The sequence below is a fragment of the Cnephaeus nilssonii genome, assembly GCF_951640355.1.
Source record: "Cnephaeus nilssonii genome assembly, chromosome: 10".
Classification (NCBI taxonomy): domain Eukaryota; kingdom Metazoa; phylum Chordata; class Mammalia; order Chiroptera; family Vespertilionidae; genus Cnephaeus; species Cnephaeus nilssonii.
In genome coordinates, this window is record NC_137081.1 from 74,550,391 (window position 1) to 74,577,642 (window position 27,252).

Here is a 27,252-nt window from a genome sequence, read left to right on the forward strand (position 1 = left end):
CCAGTCCGCCGCTGCCGCCGCCGCCGTGGCAGGTTAATTTGCACACACAGGTGCTGGGCGGAGAGCAGAGTAGTAGAGCCAGTGGAGAGTGGAGCGGCTTGGAGAACTTCACTTCCCAAGCCACCAGACAGAGAGCAGAGAGGGAGAGCTGGCGGTTTGGAGGAATTGGCAGAGCGGGAGGCCGTGGGACGGAGACAGAGCAGGAAGGGAAAACCCAGAGTGCAGGGAGCACCAGGAATTCTGGGACTCATAGTTCTCGTGGCAGACAGATCTCCTAGACACTAGAGCAAAGTGAGTCTGTAGCAAGTTACTGTTGCAGTGGGAAATGGAGGGAAAGCAAAGGTGAGAGACATAAGTAAAATCAGAGTGTCTAGGAAAAATTAAAGGGAAGAAGATATCCTAAAACTTCCAGGAAATCTCCACCAATGAAGCAAAGAAAAAAAAAAATGCCTCTATTATTCTGTGAGCAACAAACCCAACTGGGTTGGGGTCTCAGACTATTCTCTCATATGATTGCAAAGACAGACAGAAACTCCCAGATTGAAGAGGGCTCCCAGATTGGAGAGGGTGCAGGTCGGGCTGAGGGACCCACCTCCTTTGCATGAATCTTCATGCACCGGGCCCCTAGTATGTGTATATATATGTATATATATATATATGTGTGTGTATATATATGTATGTGTATATATATATATATATATATATATATATTAATTTCAGAGAGGGAGAGATAGAAATATCAATGATGTGAGAGAATCATTGATTTGCTGCCTCCTGCATGCTCCATACTGGGGCTCAAGCTCTCCACCCAGGCATGTGTCCTGACCGGGAATCGAACTAGCGATGTCCTGGTTCATAGGTGGACTCTCAACCACTGAGCCACACAGGCCAGGCTCTAGGCTACTTGGTAAAATACAAACACTCATAAAAATAACTACATTAGTAACATATTTATGGGTATTAGTTTATTAGATTTTTTATTCCTTTATCACCCGAGACAATATATATGTAATTGAGATTTAGGAAAGAGGCACTAAAATTGTGACAAAATATTGTTTAATTCAATGTTTTGCTAAGGAGCAGAATAGTATTAGAGTCAACCTGCTAAAAAGACAGTTGATGTTCACTTGAATGTGTTCTAGCATTTCATTTTATAACTTTAGATGCCTTCTGAATCAACAACAGCAACAAAAGCCAATTACAGTTATAGTGGTTATCAACTATTTTAATTACTATGTGTAACATATTACATTAGGTATGAAGATACCAATATTCTTCAACTTACAACTAAACAGGAAAAGAAGGGGCCAATAATGCACAACTAGGTCTGAGTCATTGTAGAACAAGAAGTGTCAGACTGGGGTGTAGTGTTAGGAGAATGCAGAATAAAGCATCATCTTTCATGTTTCTGGAAAGGGGACATCTCATAGAAGAGGCAGAATTTATTCTGGGACTTGAAGTCTGAATAAGAAAAAAATTGCTGAAGTCATTTCCAGCTAAAGAAACAGTTTGAGAAAAAGGCACTGAGATATAAGGGACATGGGATTTACAGAGAAAGACATGTAACTGCATTCAGAAGGCGGATGTGTGTATGGCTTGTGTGTGTGCACAAGAGGGGTTTATAAAAAATGGAGAGATGGGGAGTATAGGGGAAAATGGAGTTAATCTGTAGGTTTGGGACAGATACTGGACCTAACCATGTTAAGAAGAAAAGTCCTAGAAAGCCAAGTAAACTAAGTGGAGTGAAAGAAAAGGGAACTAAAAGGAGCCTTTATTAAATTATTTATTCACATGGCTGTTAAAAACTCATTACTACAAAAAGACATAGTGAGAAGTGACTGATCCATTCCCTGTCCTCCTCCCCAAACATTATGAACTGTTTCTTATTTGCTTCTTATGTGGTTATCTCCAAATCTATAAATAACATGCTGATGGCATTACTTTTTTATTTATTAACTTTAGACATCATCGATTGACTTTCTGCTATACTTGATGAGAATTTACTTTGCACCATCGTTCAATTTTTTTTATAATTATATCGTTATTTCTATGTGTTTACTGGTTATTTAAAGGCTTTATATAACCCATTTCTTTTCAGTCCCACTGCTCACTTCTGCCTTCTATCAGACCAGCCACCTATGGTCTAAGAAGACTTCCTGGGTAGACGGCTTCCTCTCTACTGCCACCCACACTCCTGTTCAGTTAGGTCATGGCTTCCTGTGATGTCATCAGCTCCTCTGTCCTTCAGCCTTTGGCCACTAAGTCTTCCATAAATTAATTTAGATCTCTCATCCACTGATGGTCCTCTTCTTTTTTGTTGACAAGGAATTAGGGCTTCTAAAATTCCTTTCTATCATTTTAATGAGGTTAAGGGGAAAAGGGAAGACTAACACATTTGTACATTTCATGCTCTTGAACTGATCAGTTAAGGCATGCATGGAATCTTTGCCATCTGCTCCTTTTTTTGGTTGCCCTCCTTTCACCTGCTCTGTAACAAGAAGGATGACCATAGAAGGAGTCTGCTCATCCATTGGCTTCTAGTTTGGTTTGGCCAATAGGGATGGGGCAAACAATGGAAGGAAAAAAGATGGCAAGAGGAGAGAGAAAGATCAGAGTATTTATTCCACCAGATTTCATCCTCTGGATCACCACAAGTTGGCTTCCCACCCTATAAAAAGCCAGAGTTCCTATGGAGTGGCACCTCCTACACCACTTCCTCTGAGTTCTACTAACAGCTCCTGCTTCTATCAGCTTTCAGGATTGGGGCTGTCTCTAGGGCAAGTACTGTCAGTTTACATTCATCCTGTCCACTGCTTTGTAAATAATCCATTTAATTTTCTCCAGTTGCCCCATTTGACAGCAAATGCTTATATTATCAAAGGATAGATGCTACTAGTATTTGACAGAGAGGGGTGCTATAATTGGTTCCTCCTGAAATGTAGTTAAGGCCCTGTAAGGAGTACAGAAAAAAAAGTATAATTAAAATTGCTTGCAAAATAATATTAAAGTTATCTTCATTTGGGTAGGAACACTATTTTTAAGTAATTATGCCTATGGGGAAAAGTCTAGTTCCCCACACTCAGTTAATTCCAATTATACTGTACTTATGCTAAAAACTATTGTTTACCTTTAGGATTTACACGTGTGTGTGTGTGTGTGTGTGTGTGTGTGTGTGTGTGTGTGTGTTCTATCCAAGTGTTATCTTTGGAGATAAAAAATAAAGACTGGAGATGATAGAAAAAATAAAGGGAGGCCTTTACTTCATATTGAGAGACAACATGACCAGTGCCTCTTCCTTCACAATGCAGCCACACACACACACACACACACACACACACATTAGTACACACAAACGCATGCACAGTGCACATTTGCACACAGAGGTATTCTGCTTTATAGTTTAACTAGAGGCCCAGTGCACAAAATTTGTGTACTGAGGGGGGAGGTGTCCCTCAGCCCAGCCTGCACCCACTCCAATCGGACATCCCTCTCACAATCTGGGACTGCTGGCTCCTAACAACTCACCTGCCTGCCTGCCTGATTGCCCCTAACTGCTTTGGATTGCCAGCCTGATTGCCTCCTAACCGCTCCCCTGCCAGCCTTATAGCCCCCTAACTGCTCCCCTGCTGGCCTGATTGATGCCTAACCACGTCCGCTGTCAGCATAATTGACACCTAACTGCTCCCCTGCTGGCACGATTGCCCCCAACTGCCCTCTCCTGCTGGAACAATCACCCCCAACTGCCCTCCCCTGCAGGCCTGGTCAGCCCCAAATGCCCTCCCCTGCCAACCATCTTGTGACAACATGGGGGTGGTTATCTTGTGGTGGCCATCTTGTGACAATGTGAGGGTGGCCATCTTGTGACAACGTGGGGCAGCCATCTTGTGATGCAAGGGCATGAGGGTCAATTTGCATATTACCTCTTTATTATATAGGATTATAAGTAAATAAATTCAAACTTTGGGGAAAATAGTTGCATTGATTTTCATGCCCTATAGATACTAAGGTGAAGGTTGAGAAGGGGAAGACAGTGGCTTTGCAGGTGGAAAGCATTTGTATTACAAATATATGTAAAATATAGTGGAAGTTTCTGGGTATTATAACTTTAATCTATACCAGATCCAATTCTGAGCATTTTTCATATATATCATTTTATTAGTATAACAAGAAGCCCAGTGCACGAAATTCGTGCACGGTGGGGGGTTGTCCCTCAGCCCAGCCTGTACCCTCTCCAATCTGGGACATCCCTCTCACAATCCAGGACTGCTGGCTCCCAACTGCTTGCCTGCCTGCCTTCCTGATTGCCCCTAACCGCTTCTGCCTGCCAGCCTGATCACCCCCTAACCACTCCGCTGCCAGCTTGGTTGATGCTTAACTGCTCCCCTGCCAGCCTGTTTGCCCCCAGCTTCTCTCCTCTGCCGGCCTGGTCACCCCTAACTGCCCTCTCCTGCAGGGTTGATCACCTCCAACTGCCCTCCCTTGCAGGCTTGGTCCCTCTCAACTGCCCTCCCTTGCAGGCCGGGTGCCTCCCAACTGCCCTCCCCTGCTGGCCATCTTGTAGTGGCCATCTTGTGTCCACATGGGGGCAGGATCTTTGACCACATGGGGGCAGCTATATTGTGTGTTGCAGTGATGATCAATCTGCAGATTACTCTTTTATTAGATAGGATAGAGGCCTGGTGCACGGGTGGGGGCCAGCTGGTTTGCCCTGAAGGGCATCCCAGATCAGGGTGGGGTTCCCTTGGGGTGTGGGGCGACCTGAGCGAGGGGCCTGTGGTGGTTTGCAGGCCGGCCATGCCCCCTGGCGACCCAAGCGGAGGCCCTAGTATCTGGAATTTATTTTCCTTCTACAATTGAAACTTTGTAGCCTGGAGCGGAGCCAAGCCTGCTGCTCCCTCCGGGGCGGCAGTCATTTTCTGTGGCAGTTAATTCACCTTCTACAATTGAAACTTTGTAGCCTTAAGCGGGTGAGCCCCGCCAGGGTGTGCGGAAAGCTTTGCTTCCCCTGTTGCCGCCGGCAACCCTGACCTGCTCTCTCAAGCTCCATTCTGCCGCCATTTGTTTGAATTTGTTTACCTTCTATAACTGAAACTTTGTAGCTTGAGTGGAGGCTTAGGCCTGCAATGGCTATGGAAAGCTTGACTTACTCTGTTACCTGGGAAACCTTGCTCTCTGTGGCTGTAGCCATCTTGGATTGGGGTTAATTTGCATACTCGCCCTGATTGGCTGGTGGGCATGGCTTGGCTGGTGGGTGTGGCTTATGTAGCGGAGTGATGGTTAATTTGCATATTACCATTTTATTACAGAGGATACTTTATGTTGTTGGTATTATTACTATTATTATTATTATTATTATTACACCCATCCTATCTAATAAAAGAGTAATATGCAAATTGACCATCACTCCAACACACAAGATGGCTTCCCCATGTGGTCAAAGATGGCTGCCCCCATGTGGACACAAGATGGCCACCACAAGATGGCCAGCAGGGGAGGGCAGTTGGGAGGAAACAGGCCTGCAAGGGAGGGCAGTCGGAGGCAATCAAGCCTGCAAGGGAGGGCAGTTGGGGGGGACCAGGCCTGCAAGGGAGCGAAGTTGTGGGTGATCAGGCCAGCAGGAGAGGGCAGTTGGGAGGGACCAGGCCTGCAAGGGAGGGCAGTTGGGGGCGATCAAGCCTACAGGGGAGGGCAGTTAGGGGTGACCAGGCCGGCAGGGGAGGGAAGTTGGGGGTGACCGGGCCTGCAGGGAAGGACAGTTGGGGGGGACCCTGGCCTGCAGGGGAGGGCAGTTAGGGGCAATCAGACTGGCAGGGAGCAGTTAGGCATCAATCAGGCTGGTAGGGTAGTGGTTAGGGGGTGATCAGGCTGGCAGGCAGAAGCGGTGAAGGGCAATCAGGAAGGCAGGCAGGCAAGCAGTTGGGAGCCAGCAGTCCTGGATTGTGAGAGGGATGTCTGACTGCCCGTTTAGGCCCAATCCTAAACGGGCAGTCGGACATCCCTCGAAGGGTCCCAGATTGGAGAGGTGCAGGCTGGGCTGAGGGATACACACCCCCGTGCACGAATTTCGTGCACCCGGCCTCTAGTCCTATATAATAAAGAGCTAATAAGCAAATGGCCATCATGCCCTTGCGCCCTCAATGGGGGACCTGAGGCCATGCCCCCTCACCTGGTGCTAAGCCGGGGGACCTGAGGCTGTGCCCCCCACCTTGAAGAGCTTGATGGGATGGGACCAGTCAGGTCTGGGTCTTGCACAATTTTGAGGCACACGCGGGTGGGCGGGGACCTGACTCTGTGTCCCGTGGTGTGCCCCAGACTCTAACAGGAGGGAGATTTTCATATACATTTTACTAATTTTCTTTCATCTCTGACACTTCTATTATAGAGAAAGGGCAAATAGCAATATTAAAATATTTCCTCTAATTAATTCCCCTTTAATGTGCACAAATTTCATTCACCGGGCCACTAGTTTTATAAATAATAGAACAGAGAGAGAAAAAGATAAATAAATTTGCACAAAGTCACCTAGCTATGATTAAAACTGCAGCTAAACAGACATCAAAAGTCATGATTTTTTTTTCCATAAAAGAGGCTTCATCCTATCTAATAAAACAGTAATATGCAAATCATCACTCTGCTACACTCACAAGCCACGCCCACCAGCCACGCCCACCAGCCAATCAGAAAGCGAATATGCAAATACACCTAACCAAGATGGCTGCAGCCTCAGAGAGCGCAGTTGTTGGAACTGGGATATTGGAGCCGAAGATCAGAGGGGAAGATCGGAGCCAGCGGGGGTCCCCCACAGGTGATCAGAGCCAGATGGGGTCCCCTGCAGGCTATTGGAGCCAGCTGGGGGTCCCTGCCCAGGGCCCGAGTCTCAGCCAGAGGCTTGCAGCCTTGGCTGGGGGTGGAGCCCCGATATGGGAGACAGCTGGGGGTCCCTGCCCAGAGCCCGAGCCTCAAACAGAAGCTTGAGGCCTTGGCCTTGGATGGAGCGGGGGATAGAGCCAGCTGGGGGTCCCTGCCCAGGGCCCGAGCCTCAAACACAGGCTTGCGGCATTGTCTGGGGGCGGAGCGGGGTGATCAGAGCCAGCTGGGGGTCCTGCCCAGAACCCAAGCCTTGGCCAGAGGCTTGCGGCTTTGGCCTTGGATGGAGCCGGATGATAGAGCCAGCTGGGGGTCCCTGCCCAGAGCACAAGCCTCTGCCAGAGGCTTTAGGCCTTGGCTGGGGGTGGAGCCCGTGAGCGGAGCCAGCTGGGGGTCCCTGCAGGCGATTGGAGCCTGGTGGGGGTCCCTGCCCAGGGCCCAACCACAGCCAGAGGCTTGCAGCCTTGGCTGGGGGTGGAGCCAGGCAATAGAGCCAGCTGGGGTCCCCTGCGGGTGATCGGAGACAGCTGGGGGTCCCTGCCCAGAGCCCAAGCCTCTGCCAGAGGCTTGCGGCCTTGGCCATGGGTGGAGCCGCGCGATTGTACCAGCTGTGGGCCCCTGCGGGCGATCGGAACCAGCTGGGGGTCCCTGCCCAGGGCACGAGCCTCAAACAGAGGCTTGCGGCCTTGGCTGGGGGTGGAGCCTGGTGATCGAGCCAGCTGGGGGTCCCTGCCCAGGGCACGAGCCTCAAACAGAGGTTTGAGGCCTTGGCCAGGGGCGGAGCCTGGTGATCGAGCCAGCTGGGGGTCCCCTGACAAGGGTTGGAGGCTTTAGGCCTTGGCAGGGGCGGAGCCAGAGATCAAAGGAGATAGGTGTGAACTACAGAGGAAATACCTTTTCTGACCGCTCATTGGCTAAGCTCTCTGTATGCCACTGGTAATATTCTTAGTAACTTGGGTATAAGAATCCAAGAAGGTGATCTAGGGCTTTTCCACCACACTCCTGGAGAAAAAAACGAAGGTCCACTGCTGGAGGGCTAAGAAATGTCATAACCTGCCCTACACGGTTTGGCTCAGTGGATAATGCCTAGGTTTGCCAACCGCAGAGTCCAGGTTAGATTCTGATCAAGGGCATGTACCTAAGTTGCAGGCTCCTCCCTGGCTGGGGCTCATGTCAGGGCTCAGGAAGGAGGCAAGCAATCTAAGTATTCCTCTCACTTTGATATTTCTCTCTGTCTTTCCCTTTCTCTTTCACATTCTCTAAAAATCAATGGAAACATATACTCAGGTGAGGATAAAAAAAAAAGAAAGAAAGAAAGAAATGTCATATCCTATGAAAGACACATCTTGAAAATGCCTAAAGAAAGTTGTCATTTTTTCTTGGTGAAGGGACCGGAGTCAGTGTTGATGAAAACACCTTGGTGGCTGCGGTGACTGGCTCCAGCAGCGTGGTGATGGGGCTGGTGCCTTTCCCTGATCAGCCTGGTTGTCTCTCACAAAGGGAGGCCAGACTGCGGCTTAGGCCCGCTCCTTATGGGGAGCTAAGAAAAGCCTTCAGTAGGACATCCCCTGAGGGCTCCCAGTATGTGAGAGGGGACAGGCTGGGCTGAGGAGACGCCCCCCCCCCAGTGCACGAATTTCGTGCACCGGGCCCCTAGTAGTAAGATAAAGAGAGGAACATTCCAGGGACGAGTCCACATAGCAGGTCCTCTGTTATTCCCAAAGGATATCTCGTCCTTTCTAATAAATTCTTCAATGACACCCTATTTGCAGAAGGCTTTATGTGTCAATAAAAATACAGAGTTGTGGGGCTTAGTGAGTGATGGTACCAACCTCATTAGGCCTATGAAAAAATAACAATAAATTAAAGTGCCTGTTTACAAACATAAACTACTGTTCCAACATGATTATGGCTAATAAACATCTAATCTAAATTCAATCTTGATTTATACATATTTTATAATTACTAAGTCAGCAGGCATACGTAAGTTGTTATAGTTAAAAGCAATAAATTTAGAAAAGGTGGCAACTTAAAGATCAAAAACAATATTTAACAGGAAATACATGAGTGGGATACACATCTGGAGGAATATTTATAGATTATCTGTGAAGGCCTACAACAGTCTTTCCTGAAAAGATGGCAGCAAAGGTGGGAAAAATCAGCATGGAAAGAGTATTTATGGGTGATTCATGGCCAGGTGAGCTGGGGCACATCACACAGAATTAAATAATCATGATTTTGCCTTAGCTTTTTTGGCTCAGTGGATAGAGCATTGGCCTGTGGACCAAAAAGTCCCAGGTTCAATTCTGGTCAAGGCACATACCTTGGTTGCAGACTCCTCCCCAGCCTGGGCTCTGGTCAGGGCTCCTATAGGAGGCATCCAATAGATATTTCTCTCTGTCTTTCTCTCTCTCTTCCAACCTTCCTAAAAACCAATGGAAAAATGTCCTCGAGGGAGGATTAACAAGAACAAAAAAATCATGCGTGTTGATCCCTGGTGCTGGGTTATTCAGCAATGACTTGAAGTAAAGCACTGATTCCCTAAGTTTCCAATTGATCTGAAATGTGAGAGTACGGGAAAAGCAGGTAGAACATGGTGAACATGAGCACAGCTTACAGAACAGTGTTGGATATGAACACTGGGAGATGGATCCTAAAGGCAAAAATATGTACAAAGTAGAGGCAGGATAGGTATTTATCAGCAACTCATGGCAGTTAGTTCAACACCAATCTTCAGAATTCTGATGGTAGATTTTTAAAATATGACCACTTGCCTTTCCCTTATTTCTCAAATACCTCCATTACTCACAGGTCTAATAAATCTCAATGACTCATTGGCTTCATGGCATCAATAGTCTTCCAAGCTAATTGTCTTGTAAGGCTTGGTTCTCCTCTGGTACTCTGTTCCTCAGCACCACTTACACTTCCAGGTTACCATTCAACAAACAAAACCTCAAATCTGCTGATTACCCCTCTGATTGATCTTGAAGCAAAAGGATGGCACCAATCCTATATAATAAAAAGGTAATATGCAAATTGACCCTCACACCCTCACAAAGATGAATGCCCCCATGTGATCAAAGATGGCCACCCCCATGTGGTCAAAGATGGCCACCACAAGATGGCCAGCAGGGGAGGGCAGTTAGGGGCAACCAGGCCAGCAGGGAAGGACAGTTGGGGGCAATCGGGCCGGCAGGGGAACAGTTAGGTGTTGATCAGGCTGGCAGGGGAGGGCAGTTAGGGGGTAATCAGGTAGGCAGGAAGGTGAGCACGTGGGAGCCAGCAGTCCCGGATTGTGAGAGGGATGTCTGACTGCCGGTTTAGGCCCGACAGGGATTGGGCCTAAACCGGCAGTCAGACATCCCTCAAGGGGTCCCAGATTGGAGAGGGTGCAGGCTGGGCTGAGGGACACCTCCCCTCGCACCCCGCAGTGAATGAATTTCATGCACCAGGCCTCTAGTGATATATAAGTTGCATATTATAAAAACAACCACAGATGAAATACTTTCTGGGGTTGAGCTTACCACCCTAGTATCTGCTAGACTTCAAGTAATCCCTTTTATCTAGCTAAGCCTCAGCTTCCTTGGCTATAGAACAGTTCAAATAAAAGTTTCTATTTCACATGATTGCTGTAAGAATTAAATGTTACTGCATGTAAAGTATGTACAGACTGCCTGGTATAGGAATCTTCTCTAGCACATTATGAGTTCAGGAGAGAAGGTGCAAAGAAAGATTTAAAAATAGTAGAAGAAAAGCTTTAATAGTTGAGGCTGTTTCTAATCAAAATAAAAATATAGCAAACCACTCTTCCATTGAGTACTGGGTCTCGTCCATGTTCTGAGCATCTAGGGGACGATAAATGACTTAAAATAATTCCAGGCCCTTGGTAAATTAAACTACAATTGTCATGCAATTGTTACCAACCATCTTCTCATAGCATTGATTAGGGTGATCAAACATCCTGTTTGCTTAGGGAAGTTCTAATTAATACCTGTTATGCTGGCTTAAATATTAATAGCTCATTCACTCACTTTCAGAAGTGCCTTAGTTTGTATGGAAGATTATATGAATCCTCACCACCCCATGAGAATCCAAGAAACATGCACATTTTGTTTTTCATTGTGGCATTGAGTTACATTTCAAATGTGCAGAAAAGGTAGACTGCACTGCTAGTCTTAAAATTATCTATTCAATGTGATTACTGGACCTTTATTTCTTACCAGAGTTTTTGTTTGAGATAGCAGTTCAAGCATCTGAAGAAGACTGTTGTGTGCCCCAAGCACATTAGCTCATAAATCATTAAATCAAAAATTAAAGGGAAAGGCAATTGACTGGAGCTCCTTTATGTTTTCTTGATAGAAACATCACAGAATTCTTTATATGCAAGCCCTTACCATAGCTTTTAGTTACTAAGTAACTAAAGAGAACTGGTGTTTACTCAAAGTAGAGCATGAATGTGAAGAGTAAACAACTTTCACTTGGCAAAAAATTCCAAATGGTCATTAACAAGTCTGTTTCTAAGCCAATTCCATAGACAGAGATCTCAGTATGATGTTAGGTAGCCCGTGTTTCTCCAACATTAAATCCCCTAAAAAGTACATTCTCTCTACCTACTAATTATGCACAAAAGAATACCCCTTTCTAGTTTATTCACAGCTATTATTGATATTGAGTTGAATTTCTTTTATAAAAAAGGTACAAACTAAGCTCACCATCACCCCAATTATCTCCCACTAAAATTTGGAAAAACAGAGACTGTGACCCTAAGTTCTCAGAGGGAAGCACTTACCACATACAGGGTTGTTACTGTTGATAAATATTTAGCAGGTGTCTGCTACATGTAAGGGTGTAGGAGATGCACCCCGGTGCTGTGTGTTATAAGGAAAGGCACACACATGCATTATTAAATCTCCCAGAAGCAGAAGTGAAACTTAATGGATGGATAATAATGTAGTTCTCCATAGTTTTATAAGCATTCAAAAATGATGACATAAACTTATTTATTTATTAACCAAAGGCCATCAATCCACTATGTTCTCTCTGTTCAAGGAGAAATGAAGGGCTTGAGTGGTGAAAAATACAATGCCCTAGAAAAACTATGAGTGGGAAGTTTTCATAGACTTCCTTCCTATTTTTCTGGATGTTCTAAATATAGAGCAGACACATTAGAGCAGCCTTCTCCCCCCAGAATTCCTGCCCAGCCTAAATATCTAAGTACTCAAACTTCTATCTATATACATATGCAATTAAACAGCACTGCAAAGATTTTCTGCTAAACTTCCAGGAATGTTCAAAATAGGCTACAGGATATCCATATACTTCTTTCATTCTGAAATGTTGCCTTAAAAATGTATGCTATATTCTTAAATTTTCATAATCACCATTCACTTTGCAACAGAAGCTAAATTCAATGGCTCTGGCAAAAGACAAGCCTTCAGGGCACTTATTTCTAATACCAGCTCATACAGGATTGCTACGTGACCTTGGGTGATGCACGTAACCTTTCAGAGTTTCCATTTTCTTGCTTGTCCTCAGTGGGTAATTCTGTTGAGCTAACGCACAGGACAGCTGTTAGGAATGCCTAATTAAATGGGATTTCAAGCATTTTGCAAAGGTAATACATATATCACTAACCACTTAAAATTCTTTATAGACAAGCCCTTGCCATAGATTTGAGAAGGAATAACTCATGCTTATATCTGCATAAACCATCTAGGATGGCAGTCCAGGCAAATAAACAGTTTCTCTCTATGGTAGGCACCACCCACTCCCTGAATCTATGCAATAGTTCTCATTTCTAGAGACTACCTCTAATATCCTCTACTTGCTGTCCTCAACCACTACTGCTCTTAAAACACCTCCAGTTTGAAGAGCTAACCTTATCAAATTGTGACAGTCTTGACTCTGGTCCTTCCTCTCTCAAATATCACAAGTGAAGTCACACATAGGTAAGTAAGCTTGAGGTCTACTGGACCCATGAGGAACTGAACCCTAGCTACATATTAGCATATCAAGGGAGGCTTTTATAGACTCATATTGTACCCTCCCCAACCTAAACCATTTAAATCAGTATCTCTGGTGGGTAAAGCCCAAGCATTGGTGTGTTTTAACAATCTCCAGGGCAATGGACCACTGATTTAGCACATTTAAAGCTAACATCTCTTATTCATCCAATATGTAAAACAAGAAAAAAAAACAATGCAGCATGGTTAACCAAGCAATAGAAAACAAATGAGCACCAGCTAAATCATTACTGCTCTCAACACATTTAAAAAATGCAAACTGCCCTCTAGCTAAGTACATCATAATGGGCATAATTGGAAATGTGTACTATAAACGACCAGGGTTAACAACACAGTTTATAATGACAAGTTGTACTTGTCTTTTCTTCTTGCCAATGTGTGTGAAATAACAGGCATTTGTTTCCCCCCATCCTGGCCCCTTTTCGTTTTAGCAGATGAAATGTCTAGTGGCTGCCGGCTACAAGGCTCCCTAATGTGCTGCACTCCATCATCATTGATGCTGAAACGCACGGCAACACCATATTGCACTGTATATTAGCAGGTTTTTGAGGGCACAGGTTGTCACCTAGGGTACAAGCTCAAGATGTTACCATCATTATTAGGCATGGATACTGAACTACATATTAGAAAAATCCTTTTAAATAATCCATGTGGGTGTTATGTATGAATGCTTTATATCCTCATTGGCATTAAAGGATGCTATTCATGCCTAGCACGGAGCTGACAGCTAGAGGACAGAAGGGCTTCTAGGTCAAGATTACGTGTCATAGCAGGGAGGACACAACTCAGAAATGCAGTTAGCAACTTCAGCTCCTCAGCTCCTCTGTTCTTACAGGATGTTGCCAGCTATTTGCTGTATGGAGATGGCCATATTCTAAATGCTCCACCACGCATCATGGCTCAACCACATAAATCCTGATTTCTGAAACTTTTTGTAATGCCCTTTCCAGGATGTGTCCACCTATAAAAACTGGCTCACCTAAATTTTTTATTGGGGGGGATAGTGGTAAGACAAGTTAAAGAAAAATAACTGTGCAAGCAAGTCAATTAAAATAAACCATTTCATTTTTAACTACAAATTTTATCAGTGTCGACAAAGACACTTAATTATCCATTTTATGCACGTAGCATGTGTTACTGTTTGTCTTGCTGCCCCCACTGTTTTGCAGCATTAACATAAAGTGACTGGCTTTTAAAATTCCTCTTATGATTTAGTGTTGATAAACTAATATGACTTTTTAACATGAGTGATTCTGTGAACTTGGAAAAATTACTTACCTTCTGGTGCCTCAAAGAGAAATAATTAGTTGGGGTTTGAAAAAATAGAACACACACACACACACATACACACACACAGCAATATAAAGTAGTTCAGGGTTTGGTGTCTGGTAAGTATGTAAAATGGTTAGTTGGTATACAGGTTAGTGTGGGGGATTGGTTTAGTGTATTTTCTCTTCCTCTACATCTAGATAACCTGTATGCTTCCTTGGAGACTGAGCAGAGGACCAAGTCTTTCAAGAATTCTTTCCAACCCACCTTCTTTTCATGCTTCCATGTCTCTACAAAAATCTAGGTTGGACTCCTTTGTCCTTTTGTCTCTCTCTGCCTCCAAACAGTAAGCATCTATAGGACTTATTATAGTTCATAAAACCTAGTAGACAATAGTAAATTATTTTTTGAATAAATGAAAAGAATCCATGATTAGATGATCATATAACCTTCTACAATTATTTTTTCTTGAATGAAAATCTGGAGACATTAGTTTCTACCCAAGAGGCAGAGTACATGTCTGAAGAAGCACATGGAAACTAGAATGCTGGAGAAGTTTGGTTTTAATTCATTTTATAATGTATATATTTTTAACTTAACAAATTTTCAAACATATCAAATGAACTCAATGTATCCACCCATTATTATCAATAATTACATGGCAAGCTTGTTTCATCTATACCTCTGCTCATTCACACACAACTGAATTATTTCAAAGAACATTTAGCTACCACATCATTTTATTTGTAACTATTTCAGAATAGATTTATAAAAGATAAGGGCTTATTTAAAACATAACCATAGGAGCACTATCATACCTTGAAATATGAATACCAATTATCCTAAAACACTTCAATTATCCATCTGCCATTGGGTTACAATTTGTGTCCCAATTATCAAATGGGTTATAATTGGTTAAAATGTCCTATAGGTTTCTTTTCCTTTCCTTTTTGTTTCCTTTGCAAGTCTCTTTGAAATGCTTTCAAAATATTTTTAAAACACATGACAAAAAAGGTAGAAAATTAAGGGAAAATTTTGGATCATTGGCCCTTGGAAAATTTATCTATTGATGGTGGTGAGACCTGGACTTTTAACAGCTATGATAAATTAGGAAATAAGAAACAAAGCCTGAAACCAGAGCATAGGGCAAGGTTTGGTCAGTGAGACCCCTACACACACACACACACACACACACACACACACACGCACACTCACAAGTCTTTGGTGTGTGGACTATAAAAAATTCTGCTCTAAACTAGAGAAAGACTGGGAGTGCTGTCTGTCTTGGCTTTCACTTTAGAACTAACAGAAAAAAATAAGTCACCAAGAGATTTCCTAAACAGATGCCTCTATTAATTAATATATGTGTGGAGCTAAAATTCCCACAGCACTAATTGGAAGACAAAACCCAAGACATAACTGTTTATATGATATTCTGCATTGTTCTGGAATAAAGAATAATGAAATCCTGTAAGGAGGAGATACTGTTCTAGAAATTGAGAATATGGCACAAGAACAGAAAAACAAACAAACAAACAAACAAACATTAGTCCTGTCCTCATGAGCTTTCCATTCTAAGGAAAGGATAAAGAAAATTAAAAAATAAATTTTAGCCCTGGCCCATGTGGCTCATTTAGTTGAGGGTCATGCATTGCGAGTCACTAGTATCTGCCCAGATTGCAGGCTGATCCCTAATAGGGGGCATGCAGGAGGCAGTTAATAGTTGTTTCTCTCTCATCAATGTTTCTCTCTCATTCTTCCTTCCTCTCTCTGTCTCTCTCTAAAATCAATAAAAAACATATTTAAAAATAAATACAGTTTAAATATTTAGTGTTTATTTGGCAATTAAGTGTCATGCAAGAAAATGTGGATGAAAGTTAGGGAGTGTGTGTGTGTGTGGCAGGGGAGGGAGGGAGTTGTAATTTTAAACTTCAAAAGCCTCAATGAGAAGGGAATATTTGAGCAAGAACATGAAGGAGTTTGGCAGGTCATCTATATAATATCTAGGGGAAGAGAAGTCTAGGCAGAGCTAATAGTATGTATAAAGGCCCAGGGTCAAATTCCAGAAAGAGAAAAGGAGACAAGATTGGCTGGATTGCACTGGCCAGGTTGCTCAGTTGGTTGGAGCTTTATCCCCCACCCTTCCAACCACAAAGGTTGGGGGTTTGATTCACGGTCAGGGTACACACCTAGGTTGAGGATTCCATCCTTGGTTGGGGTTCACTGGGGCCTGCATGTTACATTGGTCCTGAGAGGAACAGATGGTCATGTATGTAATGAGTGAGATCCTCTTGATCTTTGGTATTTTTTCCTTCTTGGAAGCATGTACTTGGTGAGGTGAGAAGGAAGGGTTTGCTCTGTCCTGGAGTCCTCACAGTTGCTTACTGGTTTTGTTTCTCTTAGCACTTAAAGCCTTTGAGCAAGAGGAAGCATTTGCATAATCATCCAGTTACATGAACTCCGTGGGATGGGCAAAGAGCCCAGTCATGAAGACAGGCTATTAAGCAATGTTGAGTTATAGTAATTTATATGCTCACCAATAATGCACATTTCTTTTAGTCAAGAAAACAGATTCTCCTCATTACTTCTCAGATAATTGAATGACCTCATAATTTTCTTGGCTCCTAATACTGTCTAACCTCATTACTTTCTGTACTATTTTTGTAAAACACATAGCTGATATTATCACACCAATGCTTAAAATTTAAATGGTCTATCAGAATTCCATGTAATGTCCAATCTTCTTAGAATAGCTTAACTATTTTCATAAGCTGGCTCCTGCATATTTCTCTAACTCTATTCTCATCACTCCCTCATAATGCATTACGCATCCCAAGTGTCACAAGCTACCTGCCTGGAATTCATTTAATTAAAATGTACTTTCATACAGTCGATCCCTGCACACACATGCCCTCTACTACCTACCTGTAAGAATGTCTACCCCATGTTTACTTGGAAACTCCTGATATAACAAATCTTACCTCCTATGGCCACTTAGCTAGAATTAGAGCCCCTACTCTTTGGCTGCAAATACCCTATGCTCATTCCTTATAGAAAAAAAAAGTTTACATACTTGATTTCCCTGTTAAAAAACCCTATGATTTAACTAACCTTGTGTTATTCATCTTAATGTTATTAGCAGTTGACACAGAACTTGGTATATACTAGTAATAAGCCATAAAGAAAGGATTTGCTAAGTTAATGATACATTCATCTATTATCATTCATTCAATAAATGGTTAGGCACTTACATTATGGCAGCCACTATTCAGTGTGTGTAAGCAGTGCACAGCACATAGAAGACAAGGAGGGACTTAGCAATGCTGAGTTAGCCTCTACATGTAGGATAAGTAAGCCACAGGGAGTAAGTTGTCTCATGAATGCTACATGTCAGAGCTATGCTAAAGATGAGTATATACAGTCTCAGAGAGGTTAACTAAATAAAAACACCAGGAGTCCATTATAGGTATGTTAGATTCTATAGGTCAAGCTCCTTCCACCACACATGAACAAATTAGTGAGAAGCTTAAAACAGAATATAATTAAGTGCTTTACTGAATATAATCAAAGCTCAATTCAAAAAGTGCTGTGGTCATTCAGCAATGGGAGAGAATATTGCTGGCTCAAGTAAGAAATGAACAGAACTACTCACAGAACTTGTCATTGCATTCATGTAGTCTATATTCCTACTTTGGTTATCATTCACAAGGCCTCGAAATTTTTTTTTAAAAAGCATATTTTAAGTATCAGGAAAATTATATATAATGAGGAAAATCTCAAATGGCAGAGAATCTATCATTCTTAGCATATTGATTTTGGAATATTTTATTCCATATCACTGTAAACATGTCATTCAGTACATATTCTATCTGAACTATCTCCATGAAGCAACTCAATTTTGAAGGAACTTCAAGAGATTAGCAGAAGATCCAGTGATACCTTTTCCATTAGGAAACACTTAAAAGCTGTTTGTTAAACTTGAGGAATCTACTTGATTTTGAGATTGAATTTACTTCCTTCTTGATTTGGTACATAAATTATTTGATATTCTCATACAAACTAAAGTTCCAAATTGACATATTAAGATCCCAACATTTAACTTTACCTCTTACTCTAGGCATTCTAGGCTTTGTTATAGTAGTGCAAATTAAATAGTTTTAAAATCTACTATCATACTAGCTAATCCAGTCAGTCAAAAACCTCCTGAAATCACATCTAATTGAGAATCATATTAAAATGCAACTAAAGTCAAGGAAGTGAAAAATAATGTATTCTTTTTAATTGTAGAAAATTATTTAATAAATTAACACCCTGTTAAATCAAAACTAATTTATTCTAGTTCTTCATAGGAAGTACATTGAAAGTCTAAAAATAAACTTCTAATTAGAATGGGTACCTTGGTTTCCGAAAGGCAATTCATTTAACTCTATAATCAAATAAGGATTATATTGTGTTATACTGTATTGTCTGCAGAGAATTCTCCAGATATGAGAAAGAAACCAGCCAGAAGTAAAAACATTTGAAAAGAAAGAGCCTTCACATCCAAAGAAACACAGGTTATTTATTTATTTTATTTTTGTGCTACTAAGGCTAACAATAAATCATTGTAAATACCCATGTGAGCCTTAGGATTTATTTATGGTAATGTAGCTTGACTGCTGAATAAAGAAGATTAATGGTGCTTTAGAGAAACTATTAGATGCAAACTAAGAAGACATAACCGTGGATTTCAGGTATAAAGGACAGAACTTCATGCATTAAATCGGCATTTGTTTATTCTGTTTGCTTTTTTGTTTATTTGATTTTGTTTGATATGTTAGTTTATTTTATAAGACAACCAGGACAACACTGTTTATGATTGAGAATTCCTAGGCATGATAGCCTAGGCACTGTACTAAGAATTCAAGTACAAACAGACTGCATGTTTTGTTTGTTTAAAGTAAAATATTTGGCCCAGATCATGCTCAAGGAGAGAGAGTCCTTTCTCTCTTCTCCAAGTTTCTGTTCTACAATAAATGTTATTCTACTGCATTTATATTCCCTAGAGCTTCATTTTCCTTCTCTGTATTTCCACCTTATTTACAACAGCTCTCCTTTCCATCTGAAGCTCTAAAGTGGCTTTTGCATTGGAAATAAGGAGGTTGGCTTTGTTCCTCCTCTGCCTAGAGGTCAGCACTGGTAGAAACATAAGTGAGGAAATTAGTTATATTCTGCATTCTCACCCAAAGCGCTTAGCTGGGATGTCATGGAGAGATCAGTCTCTGTGGTGAACAACCACTTGCCCTAACTGAGCAGAGCGCTCCCATACTCAGTTCCTGCTGCCTTTCTACACACTGTCCCCTTCCCTTCTAGGCGGGGCCTGATGATAAGGGAGGTGATCTACAGGCGGCTGGGTGATTGAGGGACTGGAACAAACTGGGCCATCAGACTCTTTTTCCTTGTAAATTGAATAAAGAGACCCATGGGAAGTTTGTATCAGTGTTATGTGCTTGATTCAATTTTGTAGAACAGGGTCTGGGCCAGCGATTCTGAGCTCTGTGTCTGCTAGTTATGAGCACAGAGACTCAGAGCAAGCCCGTTAGAAGGGAGAGGGTAGCAGGTGTGCACAGAGGAGCAGAGGGAGCTGGAGGAGGAATCAGCCAGCTCTAAGAGTTGAAAAGAGGAGCCTCAGTCCCTTTTGCATTTCTAGTCCCCATACCACCCACGTGATCATCTTTTCTTCTTCTTGGGCATCTATAAGAATTGCTGTTATAACTTCCCAACAAGCCCCTTTCTGCCTAAGGTAGCTAGAGGGATTGGATCCTTGAAAACTGAAATAGATTCAATCAGAAAAATATAGCAGATGCAAGTTACACATTTCTCAAAGAATCCAGTGGCCCATGGTTAAATTGTTTCTATAGTTCAGTGATTATCAAGCTTTTATATGTCTTAGAATTACTAAGGTAGTTTGTTTAGATGCCTATTTTGAGGTCCCAGTCCCAACTTCTAAATCAGAATCTCTTAGGGTTCTAGCAAACATTCTTGGTGATTCTGAGTTGGAAGTCCATGGGCCACACTTTCAGAAACCTGATCAAATTATCCTAAGATTTACACTTGGGTCAATCTAGGCCACCAAAGCCTGCACATGACCATGATTTTGCATTTTAACATTATACCCTTGGGTTTCATTAGGAAAACAAACAATGAAACCCTACTCCATTTTCTATAGATATATCACTTCTATTGGAGTCCTCTGTTGAAATGGGAAGTTACAATAGGAAATGCCCTTTAGGAATTAGCTATCGAATAGCCTTTGCTTCCCATGAGATACTCATAAGATTTCATTAAAAATAATGATAAACTGACTTCACTAAAAACAATAAACAAATGAATGAATAAATGAATGAACAAATCTATAATAATAAAAGCATAATATGCTAATTAGACCGGACATCCTTCCGAACGACTTTCCCGACGAAGCCAGGGCTGCCGGAGTGAGGCAGAGAAGGCAGCTGCCTGGGCAGTGAGGGCCGAGCCCCTTGCACGAATTTCGTGCATCAGGCCTCTAGTAAATAAATAAAATGATAGTACATGTTTTCCTTTTAAACACATTTGCCAAGTAACCAGAACAAACCTGATTCTAAGTGCACATATGCTATCTCCGGCATCATCATGTGTGTTTTTGTAGTAAGTCACACAAATCATTTAAGAAAGAAATTTAGTTGGAAAGGCAGATCACCTACCTTTTTTTTTTTTTTTTAGAAGTGTGTTACGTTTGCTTAAGGATGCAGGTTTTAACTGGCATCCGTTTATTTGACACGGGTTTACTGAATTCTATTCTATGTTAAGTTTATTGCGAGGCACTTTGGGAATGAAAAATGAAAAGGTTGCAGGCCCCAAGGACTTCACTGTCTTCAGAGAAGAAACGAAATACATTCAGAGAAGAAATCAAGTGCTAAAATGCAAGCCATTCATTTGGGGACTCAAGAATGAGGACAGGACAAATTGAATGGAGGAGGCAAACGTTTACACCTGGTAGAATGGGCAAACGGTAGAGACTAAGAGAAAGATATTCTAGATGGAGGGTCATTCTGATTTTCCTTACTACCTTCCCCCATGGCACCATGGATTTCTGCAAAGCACATACCACATTTTGTTAACTGCATAGTCATTTGGGTAATGTGTTCAATCGCTCTATCTTCCTCCACTAAACTGTGGTCTCCATAATGTCTAGATGTGCTTTTCAGTCACCACTCTATGCATATGTAGTACCTAATCTAGCAAAGTGCCTGGAACACAGTGATTGTTCAGCAAATGTTAACTCCTAAATGAGTGGTCAAGAGACTAGGATTCCACATGGTTTTGCCATTTATCAGTTTTGCAATCTTGGGCCCTATTTCTAAGTCTCTGTATCCTCATATGTAACATGGGGTTATGATCATTCTTTTCATATAGGGTTGAAGAAAGAATTAAATAGGATAATGTATATCAATGCTACAGTATTACCAATTTGGTAGAAAAAGGCAGTGATATGAAGCCAAGCCAAGACAATTAAGTTACAATGATAGCTTGTTACTGATAAGAGTTAGAACTTGTCCAGCTTTGTTTTCTGTAGTACTGTATAGGCTCACTAGGCAAGGCAATGTAGTAAGTTTAATTTAAACCAGGTATCTTTGCTTCTATTGGACCAGGTGACCAGGAGTGCTTTCCTTGAAGATCCTCATTTACAGAGCAGGACTCATGGAACAGCTGTTCCTTTGTCATCAAACTGTTCTGACAGTTAATGAGATAGTGCACATGAAAGCAATGTGTGGCAGGACTGTAACATGCGGAGCCTGTTAACAAATCCTATATAATAAAAGTCTAGGAGGTCATCACAAGATGGCCGCCATGACATTGTCACAAGATGGCCACCACAAGATGGCCACCACAGATGGTCACCACAAAATGGCCGGCAGGGGAGGGCAGTTGTGGGCAATCAGGCCAGCAGGGGAAGGCAGTTGGGGGTAAACAGGCCTGCAGGGGAGGGCAGTTGGGGGTGAACAGGCCAGCAGGGGAGAGCAGTTGGGAGCAGTTGGGCCCACAGGGTAGGGCAGTTTTGAGCAACCTGGCCAGCAGGGGAGGGCAGTTGGGTGTGACTGGGCTGGCAGGGGAGGGCAGTTGGGGGCAACCAGGCCTGCAGGGGAGGGCAGTTAGGGGCGATCAGGCTGGCAGGGGAGGGCAGTTGGGGGCAATCGGGCCAGCAGGGGAGCATTTAGGCGTCAATCAGGCCGGCAGGGGAGTGGGTAGGGGGCAATCAGGCTGGCAGGCAGAAGTGGTTAGGTGCAATCAGGCAGGCAGGCGAACAGTTAGGAGCCCGCAGTCCTATATTGTGAGAGGGATGTCCGCCTGCTGGTTTAGGCCCGATCCCTGGGGTCAGGCCTAAACGGGCAGTCGGACATCCCCCAAGGGGTCCCAGATTTGAGAGGGTGCAGGCCGAGCTGAGGGACAACCCCTGTGCACAAATTTTGTGCACTGGGCCTCTAGTCTTCTTTATAAAATTAATTTACTTATTTTTAAATTATTGTACACATGCAATATTTTATGCATTTCAGATGTACAACACAGTGATTCCACATTCATATACCTTACAAAGTGAACACTGCAATAATCCTAGTAATCATCTGCCCCCATACAAAGTTATTAAAATATATTGACTATATTCCCTTGCTGTACCAGGCTTCAGGTTCTTGAATTGTAATAAACAAACCAGATGAGCTGTGCTTAGGAATATGAGAAATAACTTGTTGTGGGATGAATACAGGCAGGCCCTGGAGTCACAGAAATCTAGATCCCAACCGTGGCTTTGCCTCTGACATGTTGGGTGATCTTGGATCAGTGATTTTATCTTTTTGAGCTGGGTGTTTCTCACCTGTTAGTCATATACAATTAGACCTACCTCCTGGGGCCATTGCCGGAGGCAAAATAAAATCCCAGCTGGTGATACTGTGAACTCCAGGTCTCTACAAATGTATATCAATCTCTGGCCCAGAAGGAAGTGGAGAGGAGGACGTGTGTGGACTGAGAATGCTTCCCTATCAGCTACTGTTTTCACTAACATATGCTGTGAAGAAGTGTAGGTATGCCAACTAAGAGTTCCAATCTCTGAGCAGCAGTTCTTATCAGTGGTCTCCCTGAATGTGGTCATGGGACTTTAAAAATAATGTTCCATTTATTTTTATTTTCTTGCCAAATCAAATCCACTTCCCACTGGGTTTTAGTAGAGACAGGCAGAAGAAAAGAAAAAAAGAAAAAAAAAAACACCCACATAGGAGGAAAATTTTAAAAGAAATTAAGAGAATTATATCTCTCTCTTTTTTCCCTATGAATTAAGAAAAGTGTCTTATGAATTTTATTAGCAGAACTCCTCAGTTTAGTAGGAGTATGATTGAGAAATGTAACCTCTACAAGTCCAAGTGTTTATAATTCTTCCTATTAAGTTTTTGGGAATATTTACTAGTAGAGAACTAGGACTTTGTGGTGATCTGTGATCTATGGGTTTTAAATTACAGACTAAAGGAGGGATGTTGCCCCTAGTGGAGCTTGTAAAATCAAAGGCACCTATACTTTGTATTATGAGACTTGTGCTTGGGACATATATGTGAGATGCACATCTTATTTCATTTTTCAAAGAATACTGCGAATAGGTAACATCCAAAATGTACAGAGTTGAAAACTGAGATTTAGGTTAAGTCACTTTCTGGAGGAATGTTATTAGATTATTACATTCTCTCCAACATTATTTTGAGGACATGTTTCAGGCCGCAAATCTTGATCTCTCACACACAGTAGACTCCTCATTATTTGGGAGTAAATTAGTACTTTATTCTCTACTTCCCAAGCGGACAAAAGTACAGATGAATCTGTGGGGAGAAAGACGGCATCATGTGTGCTTGAAAGGAGTAGGTAAAGAGAAAGGGTGGCGACAGTTTGCCTTTGAGTAGAAGAAATTCTCAAGTCCAGATGAGGAGATGTTTGACTTATTTGAAATTCTGAATGACCCCTGCAGGGGTGGGCAAAAGTAGGTTTACAATTGTCCATATGGAAAAATATGTAATATAAGAATAAATAATAATACAAGAACAAACTTTGTTTCACATACCCACAACTGTAAATCTACTTTTGCCTACCCGTCTACTGGTCCCAAGGTGTGAACTAACAGGAGGGTAAATAGAATTGAAGTGGAAAGCCGGAAGAAATCTGAAAATTGAATCTTTGCTCCTCCAAGTCCCTTGGCTGCCGGGCTGTGAAAAGAATTATCCAGGCTTGAAAAAAGTGGAGGCCAAAAGAGACCACAGAGGTTTAGAACTATTTTTATTTCAATGCCAACATTTAAATATTTAAGTGACTTTCTGGAAATTGGAGTAAAATTTAATATTGCTAGAAAAGCAATCATTTCACATGCCCTAAGATGTCTCCATCCTTAGCCAGTGCTAGGAGAAGACCCCTGGGCGCAGAGGGATTTTTCTTGAATGTGGAATACGTGCAATAGCAGTAGCTGAAATAATCTGTGGCCATGAGGGTGCCCCGGCTCAGCAAAACTAATATACCTCCTGAGGGTCAGCAGGACCTAACTGCTCCCCTATCAATATCTGCCTGCCAGTGGGTACCCTTTTTAATTCAGTCATTTCCTTTCTTATAACCATTTAGCAAAGGAATTATGCTTATCTTTCATGGGAAAGAAACTAAAAGAAATAGTGGAACCTCAGTAAAATTCCACCATCACAGATTATTTTATCTTCGTAAACTTTTCCAATATTTATCTTTAAGAGTTGGTATGCTTTGCGGGTTCATTACTATTAAAATTCGAAAAGCCGGTTTCGTAGATGCTGGCTTCCAAATGGTTCCAAGTATAGATTATTCTTCTGTCCCACTCTGTCTGGAAATGGCAGCCCCCTGACTTCTCTGAACCAGCCCTGCTCATTCAGTTCACTCACGTCAGAACTTCATTCAGAAAAGTACGTTTTGGAGAATCTCTAGAAGAGATTGTTGTTCCCCCCTTTGAAAGATTAGCTAAATATTTCACTGTATTTCCAAAGCTCTTTTATATTCAATATATTTATTTCTGATTCTATCCATAAGCAAAGCTCACTGGATGCTGCTTCATTACTGCTTTGACAAAGTCATTAAGAAAAGGAGATGGCGGTTATAAAACTTTGCGCAGGTGTCCCGCCACTGCTAACCGAAACACTGATGATGATCATCTTCAGCAGCGGTCACCACCCTTTTGCCAGTCACTGGGAGGTGGTTTGAAATGGCAGTCAGATCTATGCCAATGTTGGTCACATGGTCATGCCACTCCCAGGAAGATGTGTGAGAGTCAAAGTACTACATTTGGTTGATCCCAGATTCATTGAGCTGGGATTCTACACAGAAAGGTGTTAATGCTCTCAACCTCCGTGATGGATTCTCTCTGCAGAATGACACACTTTTTTCCTTCCGCCAGGAGGTTAGTGCAGCAACAGCGAGGGCCATACCCTGCTTCAGAGGACATGGCTATCAAGCGAAGGCCAGGGATGTGTGGCTGAGCCCCAATTGACTCTGGGCACTAAGGTTAATATTCTCTCCATCCTTCCTTTTCTCGGATTTGCCTTTTCTTACTGTGACAATGGTAAGATCTACAGGTCCAAGGCCAAGGTGTGAGACTAAGGAAGAGCAACTACATTATTAACTCCTGGTCTTAGGCTTAAATGGAGCTTTGAGGCTAGGACCCTTTATATCTCCATGTGGACTAGTTCATCAGGGAACCGTAATAAATATGGGGGGAAAGTCCTGTTCTAAGAAAGAGGATCATGTTACCGAAGTGCTTCTGTGTGTTTATTAGGACTTGGTATTAAGGATTCTGGGTCATAGTCCTATAAATACACCCCGAGGGACCAAGCGTAACCATTAAAATAAAGAAATACAAATGCACACGGGAGCAACAAATAAATGGTGATGGTGATGATGTTTTATAAGGAACCACATATGAATGGTTCCAAATGTCACGCAGGGTTAGCAGAAGGTGAGTACTCCTGCTGTGCACACCAGTGAAATCACGGCACATCACAACCGAATATGTTTTCCCTGCCTAGTTCCAATGGATCTGAAATTCAAGACTTCATTTACTAATGTGACAAACCTTGTTCCCAGGAAGGGTGCTCCTGTTCCGCATTCTCTCGCGGTGGGGAACACAAGCATGTGGTTAGAAATAAAGCAGGAAGAAAAAGCATCCGCCTACCTGGCTGGCACAGCCTCGGGCAGGGCGTCCACTCGCTGAAGGCGGTCACAATGCAGTCTTTTCTGCACGGGAGGAGACAAGGGCGCACTGTTTCGGGGCGAGTGGAATCCGGACATCTGTCAATGTGAAGAGACCATATCAATTCCTGCTGGGGAAAGTAAGTGCTTTAACATAAAACTGTAGGAGACAGAAAATATCGTTGTTTTTTTAGAGACCAGGAAAGACAGACCCAGAGCGGGGAGCTACTGCCCAAGGGCTCTCAGGCGGGGGCAGAGCAGAAGGAAGCCTCAGCTCTCTAGTCCCAGACACCACATACTTTCCCCCAGACCAGGAAAAGCACAGCCCCTGAAACTAACCAAAGACAAACGCCAAGAGGGGTCTCCCTAGCAGCATCAATTCAAACAAAAAAAAATTGATTTTTTTTTTTTTTAGAATGAGCACATATTTTTTAAAGTGTTTTATTCAGGGTAATATATCAAATCAGTGATATCGTTCAAAATGAAGAGGAAAGTGCAAGGAAATATATGACTATTTACAATAGTCAGGTGTCTCTTTAGAACCTGTAGATTGATGAAGTGGAGTAAGCAAGATATGGCAGACTGCAAGTAACATATATACTGACTAGCATTAGCATGAGAAGCACTTCAATGATTTTGTTGACTATTCATTTAATGCTCATCTTGGGATGAAAAGTAATACAAATAGTCCATGGATTTATTTCACTGGGAAGAACTAAAGTCTCAGAATATGGCAAACACGTTTTTTTTCTTTTTTTAAATGATAACACAGGGCTAAAAACCACATTTATTACCTTCTAAAATAATGATATGCCAGGAGGAAAAAACAGAAAAATAC

At 42.4% G+C, this 27,252-nt stretch overlaps 1 protein-coding gene across 1 annotated transcript in view; it reads right to left on the reverse strand.

Annotated features, from left to right (window-relative positions):
• Positions 1-27,252, reverse strand: part of THSD7B (thrombospondin type 1 domain containing 7B) — a gene marked incomplete at its 5' end in the record, with an annotated part of 754,786 nt that overhangs the window by 379,117 nt on the left and 348,417 nt on the right. The window contains one exon of the mRNA XM_079782710.1: positions 26,398-26,513. Within this exon, the coding sequence (XP_079638836.1) occupies positions 26,398-26,513 (116 nt within the window). The remainder of the gene's footprint in view (positions 1-26,397; positions 26,514-27,252) is intronic.